The 16,409-nt window shown below is 42.3% G+C and overlaps 1 protein-coding gene across 1 annotated transcript in view; it reads left to right on the top strand.

Moving 5' to 3' along the window:
* The first annotated feature begins 362 nt into the window (after positions 1-362).
* The window catches only part of LOC116321639 (short transient receptor potential channel 7), a 57,454-nt gene continuing 41,407 nt past the window's right edge, over positions 363-16,409 (top strand). The window contains exons 1-2 of the mRNA XM_031741578.2: positions 363-968; positions 5,391-6,153. Of these exons, the coding sequence (XP_031597438.2) occupies positions 481-968; positions 5,391-6,153 (1,251 nt within the window). The 5' untranslated portion in view covers positions 363-480. The remainder of the gene's footprint in view (positions 969-5,390; positions 6,154-16,409) is intronic.

Raw genomic sequence — 16,409 nt, 5'->3', positions numbered from 1 at the left:
GAGATTATGCCAGTGCCAGTAATTGGTCAATAACAGGTGGGCATTCTCATTAACCCCTTCACATCCTAAACAAGCTCTCTCTCCCTCCCTCTCTCTCTCGTCCGTCTACTCCTAAAGTTAGATTTTTTTATTTTAATAAACAGATTTAAAAAAGCAAAATTACAGCTTATTTGTACTTTCTAATTAGCAAACGCAACCTTGAGGTGTAATCGTCTGTCTTTGCCAGTGTTATGTGTAAGTTAAGCTACTTTATGGTGTTGCCTCTTTTCCTTCCATTTTGTAAAGGGTTGGCTTTTCCCTGCGCGCGCACTCGCTGCCTTCTAATTAGCGCGCGCACTCAGAGGCAAAGGTGGAGGCTTGGCTCGTCGCCACGGAGCTGCTCAGAAGAAACTTGTGCGGTGGCAACTTTGACAAACACTGTTAAATGTCTGTCACATAGCTTAAATATTTTAAAGTATATGGTGGACGGGAACTCTCCCAATGTGTGACGAGGGTGAGGAAAGCGACAGCGGCGAGAGGGGGCACCTCTCCGAGTCTCCCTCCTCGCCTCTCTCTCTCAGACTTCCCCGAGGATCTCCCTCCTCTCCGCGGCCCCTAGACCTGTTCTCCTCCGCCTCTCCGCTGCTTGGGGACACCGACCCACCTTACCTCGCCTCTCCGGAATGTCTTCACCCGTCTCCAGAGTACCAGGAAACCGGGGGTTCCACACACTTTACACCGCCAAAGTTCCCCCAGCGCACCGGGGACACCGGCTCGCCGTTTCTCTCGCGGCCGGGTATACACATAGATGCGGTCTACGACCAGTACGATGACCCGTTTCCCAAGTGGAGGGGACGTGGAGCGGCCAACGCTGAGCGCTTTCAGCACCGCGGACAGAGACTGCACCGGGCTCCGGAGCTCTCGGACTATGGGAACCACTACACTGTTGAGCACATAGACACCGAGTTCAACTCCGAAACCCGGCAAACGTGAGTCCTCCCCCTCACCTTATATAATTAACCCAGAAAATTAATTCGCGTGTCCTGTGATCACTGGCCTTGTGCATAGTCCGTGGACTTATTTCTAAACTATAACCACAAACCTTAATCCACCTGGAATGTCAACAAGTAGAGGTCAGTTTTGAGAAACGTGGAGGCAGGCAGGATTTACACTAAACCAGGTGCACCTAGCTTGTGAGGCACAGACTGACACTACATAGACAGAAGACTAGCAGACCTTTCTAATAAATGCTTTGAGTAATGTTAATGGTGACATATCTGAACTTACTGTGCTTTTAACATCACATGCTGAGATGTGCTGTTATCTGAAGTATTAGTTCACTGTAAGTCAGTAAGTGGAATTTGTAAACCATATTCTTTCTCTTCCATCTCCACCTCTATTAAGCTGTGAAGTCATGTATGTGCAAAATACATATGTGAGGAATTGAAGCCCTTACTACCTCCTTGTGTTCAGAGATCGTTAAATAGGAAACAGGGGCAAATTAAGGCATGTGACACAGAGCTGGAGCAGGCTGCAGAGATTGATTTCCACAATACAGTGTACAGAATTATGTTTAGCTGTTTCCTGTATAACTTCATATGTATTGAATTGTTTCAATAAAACAAAGGAACACAATTTTGGTGCATGCAGCCCACTGCATCAATTTAGAAGATGTCCAGAGAGGAAAAAGTGGGACATACGTGACAATACTTAATGGATATTAATGTTACACTGCCAGCTTAGCTATGACTATCAGATATTGAGAATAACAGGCCTCAGAGTTTGGACTTTGATCTTCCCTGGTCTGGCTTTTTGATACCAGTGTTCAGCTTAACAGGCCTAACATGGAAGAAGCTCTCACTGATGGCTCACTAGGTGAAATGTTGGACACCTGTGTGCTCAGGTTTTGTGTGAAAGAGCTGGTTAGAGAGGCTGGACATGTCTGTTTCTCATTACCATTAAATTATGTTGAGTAACTGGACTTTGATCTTTAAAAAAAATGGCAATTTACTGTTTGAACTCTGTGTGTGGTTGACAAAAGCAGAGACAGAGAGCCAAGAGTGTAACTTTTCTCAGATGTGTGTGTGTGTGTGTGTGTGTGTGTGTGTCTATGTCTGTGTGTGTTTGTCCAATGATAAAACACTAACTCATTAGTCATTTCTATAAAATTTGATTTCAAACCTGATTAATCTTTTCTTTCCTTCCTTCTCCCTAGTTCACCGGTAAATGACCTAACCTAATTGATTGCCTGCACAGATTATAAATGACTTAGTGCCTCAACCATGGAAAGTTCAAGTATGACAAAGAGTACACGTAAAAACTAATCATGCAATTTACCTGGCTGAAAAGCTCGTAGTGACAGTTATCTTATTGTATTTTCATTCTGTGCTAAAGTTTCATTGTACATTTCCAAAACATTTTTTGCTGCTTTGTGAGGAAAAAGCATAAAAACGTTTTACATTTGACACCTGTGAGTGGTTTTGCATATTTACTCCAGAAAGCATTTATATTACTACCCGTCCAACCATGTATTTGATTTTTTTTTTTTTTATTTATGTTCTAGCTATTCACTTTGAGCTTGGCTTCTTGGCTTAGTTTTCCAATAATGCTTGTATAATATACATTTTTTAGCCACATATGATCTTTTTCTTTAAAAATCTGGTCTGTCCACCTGTGCATCACCCAGGTTGCACTTTTACAATCCAGTGAGCTAGACTCAAGCCAATTAAGTGTCTGAGACCTCAAAGAACTGTAGTTTGAGAAGTTTTTTTGAACAAGCACCACTGCTGTGTTAGAGATACTTGCGGCAATGGTGCAAGATTGCTTTTTTCTCTTTTTCTGTCAGTTTTGTTGCTAGTACAAGAGGGAGCTGCATGATTGGACAGCCGCTCTCAGGGATCTGCTGGAGGCTCATACTGGGATCCACCAGCAAATTGGGCAGACTCAGTAACAGCTGCAGTTTCAGGATTATAAAAACAGTACTTACATTACTATAATGAATAGTCTGATCACATTAAATTAAAATAAAATAGGTGCCATCACCACTGTTCAAAGCATGAATCAAGATCTGTTTCTACCCACTGAATCTAAACTTCTCGATTTTGAAGCCCCGTCCACTTTACAAAATGCAGTGTATACTTAGTATGAAACTGAGGCGGGTAGATTTAATAAAATAGTTTGAAATGACATTAAAGTACTCCAGTGTAAAGCAAGTCATAGATCTATAAAATGCTTCTTAACCAAAGTTATTGGGTAAATATTGTACTCTCCAAGAGGACAATTGTAGTCAGATGTTGTTTGCTTTAAAAAGTAGTTTTTCTTCCCTTCTTCTTCTTTTGTTAAATGCATTAAGTCCTTTTTGTCTTTCTTTAGAATTACCACTCTATGACATAGGAATTTAGTCTCAGACTCTAGTTATATAAGCCAAAACACACATATATACACATGCCATGTTTTGGTAATTTCTCTTCTTGTTCTGTACCTACCATGTAGACATTGCTTCTCTCTGCCTGTTTATCTCAATTGTGTCTGCCTCTTCTTGTCTGTGTGACTCTCGTTCCGCATTAAAATGATGACGGTAAATTTTATTTCAGATCCAAATCACAAACAGCCAAAGATGGATGGAGAGGGAGCTAGAGAGGGACAGAAAATGGCGATTCATTACCTGACTATAAGGTTATCTAAATGGGCTGGCAGCCAGCCTCTTTCTTCATTTATGAGAAATCCTCCCAATGTTTACAAATATCTCTGTAAGAATATCCCCCTCTTAGGCACATTAGGCACAACTTACAGCGTAAAGCATTGAATCAACAAAACACGCTATGACCAATAGGAAAAGATGCTTTTGTGCTGGAGTTAATAGTACTTTCTTTAGAGCTACTGTATAATGTTAGCTTACATTACATTCTATAGTTAATGTAGGTTTTGTTCATATTGTGGTGCCCTAATGTGTAATGTGTGTCATGTTTCTGTATGGGGGGGATTTTGCTTACTCCCACTGATTGGCAGCCAAGGACATGCACAACTGATTGTGTCAATCGAAAATTTGAAAAAATAAGGACCTTGCCTTTAATCACATTTGACACTCTCTCTCTCCCTCTCTCCCTCGCTCTCTCTCTCTCTCTCCCTCTCTCTCTCTCCCCCCCTGTTAAACCCATACACACACTCACGTGTACACACAAGATTTGTCCTGGTGAGCTCTCTTCATCTTCTCAGTTCCACATCCTTTGACACCCCTGGGGAATATTTCTACCTTGAACAAGTTTCCATTTTCACCATTTCCTTCAATGTCCTGCATTCTGTCCATGCACGAGCACACACACACACACACACACGCACGCACGCACACACACAATTACAAATAACTCAAATTCAAAATAACCTCACATGGTATTTTTATTACTTTTTTTTTCATTTTGCTGGCAGGTCTTAATGTGAATCTGGACCCCTAGTCATTTATAAGGTCACTGTATCATTTACAGCCATTTAACTCATAATAGCAGCATTATATTGAAAATCCTTTGACAGTCTTGTACCTGGATAATACTACCCAATTATGGCTTTAAAAACGGTACCTCACCTCTGCTATCTCTCTCTCTCTCTGGGGAGTTTCAAGGTTTTTTCATTATCTGGGTTTCACCGACTGTCCAATCATACAGCAGACACAGATGCTACGGTGGATTTAATTGCAGTGGGTGGAGTACAATAGTGCTGATTTGGACAATTTGTAACAAAGTAGTTGAAGCACAATAGTCCTGATGAAAACTGTTTTACACTAATAGACATGATTAAAAGCAGTTCTATGCAATCTACTGGCACTGTGTTACTTCGGATGGTTGGACAAAGGCAGAAAAAGACACTGTAAAGAGCAGGACGTGCATTTTTAAATCTGTATCCATGCAAATTTCCAAGTGATGAACTCATATTTACCACTGTTCAAATGGTCACTTTGGATGACACAGTACAAGTTTGTCATTCTAGAGCTAGTTAAGCTGACAGCTTCATCTCTGCTTTGGCAATCACAGCTGTTGACCTGCCCAACAAAGAGATTTGACCCATTATAGTGGTGTATTGATCTGTCTGGGGGCAGATAAATCACTAGCATCTTGGTGGTGCTTTCTGTACAGTCACTGGAGAAGTCTGTGTTAAGCACAGCCGTTTGTGGCAGACTAGCTGTCCATGGAGGACTTGGTATGATACACCGTTGATGCACATTGATGTTAGCTTTTTTTCTGCTTGTCTTCAACATTTCCTTTCTTCCTCTGTATTTTTCAGTCACTTACTCTTCATCACTTTGTTGCTTCTTTCTCTGGCTCTTGAATTCCTTTGTTGTGCTCTACTTACATTGCCATCTTAATAATTCTTGTGTTTTTCAATGATGTAGTGTGTTTAATGGCCTTTACTGTCTCCAGGGTGGAAGCCATGCATCGCCGCCACACGACGTTGAGGGAGAAGGGGCGTCGCCAGGCAGTGCGGGGCCCAGCCTATATGTTCAATGAGCGTGGCTCGCCCCTCACTGCAGAGGAGGAGCGTTTTCTGGATGCTGCTGAATACGGAAACATTCCTGTGGTCCGCAAGATGCTGGAAGAGTCCAAAACCCTTAACTTTAATTGTGTGGACTACATGGGCCAGAATGCTTTGCAGCTCGCAGTGGGTAACGAACACCTAGAAGTGACCGAGCTGCTGCTAAAGAAGGATGGTTTGGCTAGGATTGGTGATGGCCTCCTTTTGGCCATCTCAAAAGGTTATGTTAGAATCGTTGAAGCCATTCTTGCCCATCCTGCTTTTGGTGGAGGTCTGCGACTGGCTTTGAGCACTTTGGAGCAAGAGATGCGGGATGATGACTTTTACGCCTACGACGAAGACGGAACACGCTTCTCGCATGACATCACACCCATCGTCCTGGCTGCTCACTGCCAGGAATACGAGATTGTCCACATCCTCCTGACAAAGGGAGCTCGCATTGAAAGGCCCCATGACTATTTCTGTAAATGTTCAGAATGTGTGGAGAAACAGAAGAAAGACTCCTTCAGCCACTCACGCTCCAGGATGAATGCATATAAGGCCCTGGCCAGCGCAGCTTACCTGTCGCTCAGCAGTGAAGACCCTGTGCTCACCGCCCTCGAGCTCAGCAACGAACTGGCAAGACTGGCCAACATTGAGACAGAATTTAAGGTGAGATGTCCTATTGGCTTTTCTTCATTCTTCTCTTTATTCATATTTTACTAGTTTAAAAATAAAGATTTGTTTTGTAGAGATACAGATGTCATACTGCAAATGTACACTAGTGTCTATAAGTTCAACCCCCAGCTATGAACCTTATTTTACCCGCTGCTTAAATTTGAAAAATGCTAAAAAGCACATAAGTGGGTGGCAGGAAAGGGCTGAGGAGGAGGAACAGATGTGTGAGCCGGGATGTGTTCAGTGATCCTCAGGCCAGAGAAGAAAAGTGACACAGAATCACAAGGGATCTCAAAGGGCTCTTTTGAAATGAGCGACTGCTCCCCTCCAGAATCCAAAAACTGACATTAGTGCAGTGGAGCACCATGGTGATTCCATGCCATATCAGCTTGAGCAGTTGGCACCAGCCCCAGTAATGTTCCTCTCTCACTCTGTCTTTCTCTTGGTATCAAGGGATTGTCCTGCCATCTGCAGCTGTCAAGCCATATAAGGCATTAAAGGGAAAGAATGTAATCCAGTGTTTCTCCTAAAGTGCAACTACAAAAGCAAGAGTCAGAAGCACTGCACCAAAACTCTATTAATTAATTAAAGTAGATGGTGGTTTAAAACTTAACTGCTTTATGGGGCCAAGGGAGAGTGGCCACCATCTAGTCATGAAACTTGGTTTTGCAAGCTTTAGCATACTTTAAATATTAAATAAGTATTTTAGATATTTTCAACTCATTAACTGCCAGTGTTTAAAGATGAGCTAGAAATGTCAACATTAACCTATTCATGTATCTGTTTTATCACAGAACACAGCAGTTATTTCACAGCTCAGGTTTGTTTAAGCATCCACTACCTCTTTAATCACCTCGAATATGCCCTCCAGAAGTCGATTCAGTAGCATTTATCAACTCTAAATCAAGTGTGAGATAAGTTGACAGTTTTAAATAGTTTAGAAAATATACCTATATTTTCATTTCACTGAAGGTTTGTAAGCTCTTCATAATAAAATTTATAAACCCTGTCCTGAATTGTTTTTCTAGTTTTGCTCCAAGGGGAAGCTCCTTGTTGAATGCAGCTGCATCAGTGCAGATGCTTTAGTAAAAACAACACATTGAACATTATTTTCAGGGATCTATCTTTTCCTGAGCCTGGTATTTTGATTGACTAAAGCTAAAGCTATGTAGATCAGGAATATGCTGCTTTAAGAAAATATATGCATCTGACTCTTCCCCGCATTCCTACCAGTGATCACATCTTGAATGTATTTCCCTGGGCGCTGTAGATTTTTATTACCCTTCTGAACTACCTGTTAGTATTTCAATGTGCCCTCAAGTTGTTGGGAAAAAAAGAGTTTAAAATGAAGCATTTTGCATTGTGAGGTAAAAATTCCCATCTGTGCTGCAGTCACCAAAACAGACCTTGCTTCCATGATAATGAAACTAATATAAAAATACTGACATGAATGTACGATAGTATTTGTGTCGCTGTCTTGGTGTGGAATCATTTTAATTTCAAAAGCTTGTAAATATCATATCTTCGAAGGGATATTTGAGGTTTAAAGATTGGAAGTTAGGATCAGGGTTGGAGGTGAGTGACCTCTAAATGGATTATTTTGCTTGTGTAATATTTAATATTATTTCTTAAAAATGTAAAGCCCATATCATTAATGTACTCCAACCCTGAACCTTTCTAAACATTACATGATGGAGATGCATGTGGAAACATCAATGTCTGACGCAGTTGGACTGGACAATAAACACCCTTTAAGTCCCTAGATCAAAGTCCAAACTGAGAATAGAGCAGCTCGTGCTCCTCCTGTGTACACTACACTACACTACACTGGCAGCTCTCTCATCTAAATCAAAAAGAGTATTTCCACAAGTGAGAACATATCTAAAGAGGACTATTATTTTCTGTGTTAAATGAGGGAAAGGAGAACCTCAGACAGTATGCCTAACTGATGTTCCCTTGTTTTCTGTAGCTTGTGTGAAAATGTATTTTTCATCCATTTTTAAACCAAAAAATCGAACCTGAATTTGTTTGCTGGCATCTCTGTCAAGGCAGGCTCATTGGTTTGTGCTCACTTTACACTGTGTGGTCAGGTGGGCATGCTTTGGGCAGCAGCTTGAGGTAGAGAGGAAGCTGATTTCCCCCTACTGCGTCAGCTTGTGTACAAGTCCCAAATCAGTTAGCGTTGGATATAATGGGTGAGGCATTCACTGGAAAACCAGAGACACTCGTCCATTAGACTCGAACATTATATGTATACATTTATACTTGATAATTAAATAAAATTTCGAACGATTTTCTTGTTTTTCCAAGTCAGATTCACTTATAAGTGAAAAATTGTCTTCAAAGAAAAGCTGTGAGAACTGTTTTCGCTGTGATATTGGATCTGTCTTGTCTGTAAGCTTGCTTAGACCTGTGCAAAGGAGCTAGAGGGTATGCAAGTTTCAGTCGCCTGTCTTTCTTCAGAGACTGACTGCACGAGTGGCTTGTGCAAGCTATTAGTAATGGCCTATGGGTACATCTTAAAGAAATTCTAGCAGTACTGTGAATAAGTGCATGTAAAATGTGCACTGGTGTGATTACCATTAGATGGTACTGAAGCATCTGGTGAACTAGAAAATGGGATGCTTTTGTGCACCCATGTAGTGCTTCATTCTCTTACCCTCAACACTCTTTTTAATAACTGTCATTATTTCTCTGGTCCTTCCGCTTTCTACCCCCCATTTGTGTCTGATATTCAGCCTTTCTGCTTGTCAGTCTGTTCTGTCTCCAGACAAGTTAATGAGAAGGGCTCACCTGAGGGACCACAGTTGTGTTGGAGCTCATCTGTCTCATTACCATCTCATTATCACCACTCTGTCTTTTTTCTCTTTATTTGTTTTCTTGTCCCTTCTCGCATCATCTTCTCATTAATTTAAAATATCAAATAATGTTATATGCCAATAGCCCTAAGTCAGCTATGTGTTTTTATGGAGCGTTCAAATGTGGGCGGGAAAAGTTGGGGCATTTTGTTGCTAACACAAAATGTTACATATGAACTTTTCTATGCTATTAAGTGTACTTTTATGACTTCAGAGGTGTATTTATCTATTCATACAAATCTCAGTTAGTATGCCCAGTCCTCACAATCCTGAACAACTCTTTTCTCTGTATTTATATAAGATAACTTGGGCCAATGAATCAAAATGGCATTTCACCATTTCCTTGGCGAATTAATTTAGAATTTATGCCATAAGTTTTTATTTCTTTCATCTCACTCTAAAGCTAGTATCCTGAAAGGAGCTGAATAATCTAATCAGCCATCTTGGAGTGCTGTACAAGTATACATAATGCGTTTTTGAGATCAAGGCAATGACCACGTTAGTGCTTTTGTGAGCCTCTATGACATATGGGAATCTCTAACATCTTTATAAGCATAGGTCTGTGGATTTATCCATGTGTATTCTCAGAGAAGCATAATTGAAAGGTACATGTTTTTCCAAGACTTAGAAATAAGCTGCCAGTCAGCATCCTATTTATTCAAGAAGCCTCTAAATTCACATTATTCAAATCATCAGACCCTATTTTCCTTATTGTTTGTTTCCTCTGTGTGTCTGTTTTCTTTGCACTTGTTTTACTTAAACAATATTCAGCAGCTATTATTAACAGCATTTTCAGTGGCTGGCGTTTTTTTTTTTCGCTCACATAAAAGAATAAAATGCATTCGGTCACCATCACAAACTGAGTTAAAGATAAAGCTGAAGTCAAGTGTCCCCCCCTCTCTGCATTAGGTGTTAGGTTCAGGTATCACTTCTCCTAAAGAATAACAATTGCCTGGCTTTACAGCAACTGTCAGTGCTGTATATTGTCATTATCATTCTATTCGCCCACTACATAAGTGACAAACTGAAATTAAACTGTTTGACAGATTAAAATAAAAGCTTTTTGCTTTTATTTGACATATTGATGGTATGTACTAGCTAGCCCCCTGACTCTACACATACATTTTGAATGTAGTGTAAGACACAAGTTCATTTGTTTAAATCAAACTGGATGTTCAATGTGGGTTAGGTTAAAACTTCTCATCTACTGGAGAAGATGCACAACATGTCTCCATGCAGAAGCAATAGTGGCACCGCATATTGAATTGTTATGTGGGGACCGCTAAGGATCCATCAGAACTGTTTTACAAACCAAATATTTATATTTGAACCTTACTCCACAAGAAACCCATCAGTTTGTCATCTGAGCCTCTGTAGACACACATAGATAAGCTCCAAAGACCTTTTAGAAAGTAAGTGAGGAGTAAGAGAGGATACAATCAGGCAGTGGAAAGTGTCAATTAACTTTTATTTGAAATATAATTTTGCGTGTTTTTTTAAAATAATAAAATATTGAGCAAAACTGAGACAAAAGACACCAAGAAGGAGAGTGCCTCCATCTTACATTACCTCCCCTGTCCTCTCTCTTTCTCTTCACGTACCCCTCAGTTCACTCATCTGTAACCGTTCTCACTCGGTTTCACACCGCTCTGTCTCCAATTTCAATCTCACAACACTGTCCTCAGTCTCAGTTGTCAAGGTAAAAACCCACATAACTGTGATTGGATTTTCATGCATGCATACTATCTGTGTGTGTGCATTTTTGATGTCTGTTTAGCAATAAAAATACCACTGTTTAAGAAAATATTTTTGTACTTCTTATAGCCTGAAGTCCTGTCTTTGAATAGGCTTGAGATCGTAATTGATTTCTTTCATCTAGCAGCCTGAAAGAGGAAAAAAACACCTTTATTTCTTGTTGCCAAAGGGTTGGCTTCTTTTATTTTTTTTAAAATAATAAATGTAAGCAACATGGACCAAATTTGAAAATGTATTGATATTTTGGAGCTGAATGGGGTTTAAGAATGTGAACACACAGATTCTATGGAAGGAAGGTCACAGTTTTATATTCAAGACTGGCACTGTCCAAGTTGTGCTAAAAAGACCAAACTGTGGAGGAATATAAATGATGTTCTTGATAAGTACGTATATTAATATAAGGCACAGACATACACATAAGTACTTTGTGCTACCTGCTTAAAAAGATGCACTAAAAGAAAGTTGAGAAAGTGGAGATGATAATTTCCTGCTGTGTTTAATGCTAATTATTTTACTGAAAAGAACAATGTAAAAGCTTTTGCCTCAACACGGTGTAATAGTTTGCTTGAGCAGAGCACAAACATGGCGGTGAATGCATAATGATAATCATTCCTCAGGGACTCTAAATCTGCCAGAAGCTCCAGCCTGCTGACTGCTTCCTGTTCAACCAACTGTTGCTAAACAGAATCAAGCAAAAGTGGTTGATAGAAAGAAAGCTAAGAATGCACAGTGAGAGCCACGGGGTGAGAGATTGAAACTTGAACTTTTATTGAAAGAATCAATTGTGCTCATTTTAACGAAGCTTTTAATTAATTGTTTCAGTTTGTAATAAACTGCGACTGAAAGTTAAAAAAAAATAAAACTAGCTACTTCAGAGTATTCATTTAGTGTAATTACACAGTTATTAGGGTTTAACAGCTTTAGGAAATTCATGAACGTTTCAGCTTTATCTGAGCTGAGTTCATAATTTTTGAAGTGACTTTTGAAAACACTGAAAAAAGACATCCATCCACAACTGCTATGTAAGAAAGTACAGTAATAACTTTTCTATCATTGTGCCATATCTAGAGCATTCTTTTGCTGCTTCCCAGCTGGGGTAACACAGTATGTTCACTGAAAGAACAGATTAAAGGAGTGGATTGGCCTACTTTATCCTCATTTATGCTCTTCTTCTGTTCTGTTTTTAACTTTTTAGTCTTATCTGAAATAAAATTGAAATATTGTGGATTTATGTAGAAGAATTCTGTTTTTTTGGCAGAATTGTGTGCAAGTAAAATCAGATGCGTGGGAAGATACTGATTGAGCATTTAAAAAAATTATACTGCAAAAGGAAACATCTAGATGCCTTCATTCAGTTGTTTGAGGACCATTTCTGTTAATGTATGTACTGCAATTAAATTCAAAATTTTTATATATATATATATATATATATATATATATATAGAGATATATATATATATATATATATATATATATATATATATATCCAGTAAGGGTCCTAAGGCTAGACCCCTATGCTAAAGTGAGCCTACCGCAGACATGAGCGAGACAGATAAATATGAAGGCATGCCGGCTCGGACGTCGCCCGGATCAACAAGGTCGCGTCAGGTGTTGAGGAACCAGGGCACCCTGACGACAAGTGGGCTACTGGAACAAGAAGGCATCGGTGGGCAAGAGACGAAAACAGGGCGTTGTTGAATGCTACTACGCAAGTAACCCTGGCGGAAGGGGTTACATGAATAGGATGAGGGACCTATGGATTCTTTGATACCCAACATCCACAATGACGGCGAAACAACTAGTAGCTCAGTGTTCCAACATTCGAAAGAAGGGACTGCTCTCACAGCTAGAGATTGACGAGGTACAACATAAATGCTATGGCAAGGAGGAGTCAGGACGCCAGGTCAGGGGAGATATCATCACCCCACCCGAGATTGGGTACATAGCCCCAAGTGCGATAGGAGAAGGATCGTTGAGTGCGAGAGGAACTGACCTGAAAGATAGGATCATGGCCAAGCTTGAAACCTGGACCCCCTAGCCGGTTACCAAGATTACGTGAAGTACCCTCAGAAGGTCTGCTAGATGATGTTAATGCAGCACTACGGATGATACCTACAACCACGATTACCGACACTAACAAGCTGATCTACACTACGGCAGCAGTGATCAGTGAGATGCTTGGCTACAAGTTGAACAGCCACAAGGGCAGTACCCTCCATGGAGAAGGAGGCTAGAGGGCAAGATCAAAGTAGCACGAAGGAGGTTAGCCAACTAACGGAGTTGCAGAAAGGCGCGACAAAGAAGGTACATAAGAAATACAGCAAGCTGTCCATACCTGAGGCCTTGGAAACTGCCAAGCAAAGACTCACAGCCTTGGCCAGCCGCTTGAGGAGGTACACCAGAGAGATAGAAGGCAGGAGAATAAACCAGCTGTTCTCCGCAGAACCAGCAAAGGTGTACTCTCAGTGGCAAGGGAACAATAACAGAACAGCACCACCAAGGCTGGAGACGGAGCAATACTGGAAGAGCATAGGGGAGAAGGACGCAACCCATAACGGCAATGCTCAGTGGCTAGTGGATCTGAGGGCAGACCATAGCGACCTCCCTGAACAGGGTCCAGTAACCATCACAGTGGCAGACATCCAAGAAAGGGTCTCCAGTATGAAGAGTTGGACAGCACCAGGGCCCGACATGGTTCACGCCTACTGGCTGAAGAAGCTGACTGCACTCCACGAGCGTCTGGCAGCACAAATGAACCAGCTGCTAGTTAACGAGAGACACCGGAATGGCTAACCGAAGGTCGGACGGTCCTGATCCCCAAGGACCCCAAGAAGGACCGGTCCCATCCAACTACCGACCAATAACCTGCCTCAGTACTACATGGAAGCTCCTGTCAGGCATCATATCGGCTAAGATGAACAGGCACATGGGTCAATACATGAGCGGGGCACAGAAAGGGATTGGCAAGAATACCAGAGGCGCAAAACACCAGCTACTGGTAGACAGAACAGTCAGCCGAGACTGCAAGACCAGACTGACCAACCTGTGCACAGCCTGGATTGATTACAAGAAGGCCTATGACTCAATGCCCCACAGCTGGATACTGGAATGCCTAGAATTGTACAAGATCAACAGGACCCTAAGAGCCTTCATCAGGAACTCAATGGGAATGTGGCACACAACACTAGAGGCCAACTCCAAGCCCATAGCACAAGTCACCATCAAGTGCGGGATCTACCAAGGAGATGCTCTGTCCCCACTGCTGTTCTGCATAGGCCTGAACCCCTCAGTGAGATCATTAACAAGACTGGCTACGGATACCGACTACGGAACGGAGCGGTTGTCAGCCACCTCCTGTACATGGATGACATCAAGCTGTATGCCAAGAGTGAACGAGACATCGATTCACTGATACACACTACCAGGCTATACAGCAATGACATTGGAATGTCATTCGGGCTGGAGAAGTGTAGTCGGATGGTAACAAAGAGAGGGAAGGTAGTCAGAACTGAGGGATTGAACTACCAGAAGGCAACATTGCAGACATAGAGGACAGTTACAAGTACCTGGGGATCCCACAGGCGAATGGGAACGATGAAGAGGCCGCTAGGAAAGCTGCAACCACCAAGTACCTGCAGAGGGTCAGGCAAGTCCTGAGGAGTCAGCTGAACGGTAAGAACAAGATCCGGGCCATCAACACCACGCCCTGCCCGTGATCAGGTACCCTGCTGGGGTAATAGGCTGGCCAAAGGAGGAGATAGAAGCCACTGACATCAAGACAAGAAAGCTCCTTACCATGCATGGAGGGTTTCACCCCAAGTCCAGCACCCTGAGGTTGTACGCTAAGCGGAAGGAAGGGGGCCGGGGACTGGTGAGTGTCAGCACCACAGTCCAGGATGAGACAAGAAACATCCACGAATACATCACGAAGATGGCCCCAACTGACAGCGTGCTCAGTGAATACCTCAGGCAGCAGAAACCCAAGAAAGAGGAGGAAGGCGAGGAACCATCATGGAAGGACAGGCCCCTGCACGGTATGTACCACCGGCAGATAGAGGAGGTGGCTGATATACAGAAATCCTACCAGTGGCTGGACAAAGCTGGACTGAAAGACAGCACAGAGGCACTAATCATGGCAGCACAAGAACAAGCTCTGAGTACAAGATCCATAGAGGCTGGGGTCTATCACACCAGGCAAGACCCCAGGTGCAGGCTGTGTAAAGATGCCCCAGAGACAATCCAGCACATAACAGCAGGGTGCAAAATGCTAGCAGGCAAGGCATACATGGGCGCCATAACCAAGTGGCCGGCATAGTGTACAGGAACATCTGTGCCGAGTATAACCTGGAAGTCCCGAGGTCAAATGGGAGATGCCCCCAAGGGTGGTGGAGAATGACCGAGCTAAGATCCTGTGGGACTTCCAGATGCAGACGGACAAAATGGTGGTGGCTAACCAACCGGACATAGTGGTGGTAGACAAACAGAAGAAGACGGCTGTAGTGATCGATGTAGCAGTTCGAATGACAGCAATATCAGGAAGAAGGAACACGAAGCTGGAGAAATACCAAGGGCTCAGAGAAGAGCTCGAGAGGATGTGGAGGGTGAAGGTGACGGTGGTCCCGTGGTAATCGGAGCACTAGGTGCGGTGACTCCCAAGCTAGGCGAGTGGCTCCAGCAGATCCCGGGAACAACATCGGAGATCTCTGTCCAGAAGAGCGCAGTCCTGGGAACAGCTAAGATACTGCGCAGGACCCTCAAGCTCCCAGGCCTCTGGTAGAGGACCCGAGCTTGAAGGATAAACCGCCCCGCAGGGGCGCGCTGGGTGTTTTATAGAGATATATATAGATATATAGATATATATATATATATAGAGAGATATATATAGATATATAGATATATATATATATATCTATAAAAATTCCCCTCTCGCCCCTGCGGGCGGTCTATTCTTCAAGCTCGGGTCCTCTACCAGAGGCCTGGGAGCTTGAGTGTCCTGCGCAGTATCTTAGCTGTTCCCAGGACTGTGCTCTTCTGATGTCCGATGTTGTTCCTGGGATCTCCTGGAGCCACTCGTCTAGCTTGGGAGTCACTGCACCTAGTGCTCCGATTACCACTGGGACCACTGTTATCTTCACCCTCCACATGTTCTCGAGCTATTCTCTGAGCCCTTCATATTTCTCGAGCTTCTCGTATTCCTTCTTCCTGATGTTGCTGTCATTCGGAACTGCTACATCTATCACTACGGCCGTTTTCTTCTGTTTGTCTACCACCACTATGTCCGGTTAGTTAGCCACAACCATTTTGTCCGTCTGTATCTGGAAGTCCCACAGGATCTTAGCTTTTTTATTCATACAAAACAAACTGAAGATTTTTCAATCTTTTATAATTGTATCTATTAGTCTATTATAACAGCAAATGTTTTATGTTTTTTTGTTTTTCTGTGTGAAAAGGTAGGAAAAGCCAGTTCAAGCCAAAAGACACAATGCTAACAAGCCATTGTTAAACATCGTAAAAGATTTCTAACTACCTGAGAGAACATAAAAAGAGGCGGTGATTATTATGTAGGGACAGGGATGATTCTCAGGCTTTGAAGAATTGTACATTTTCTGCATCCATTGGTAACACATATGTGAAAAT

This window comes from Oreochromis aureus, linkage group 2 (genome assembly GCF_013358895.1).
Source record: "Oreochromis aureus strain Israel breed Guangdong linkage group 2, ZZ_aureus, whole genome shotgun sequence".
NCBI lineage: Eukaryota > Metazoa > Chordata > Actinopteri > Cichliformes > Cichlidae > Oreochromis > Oreochromis aureus.
The sequence above is the reverse complement of the archived record's forward strand: the minus strand, read 5'-3'. Positions and strand labels throughout refer to the sequence as shown.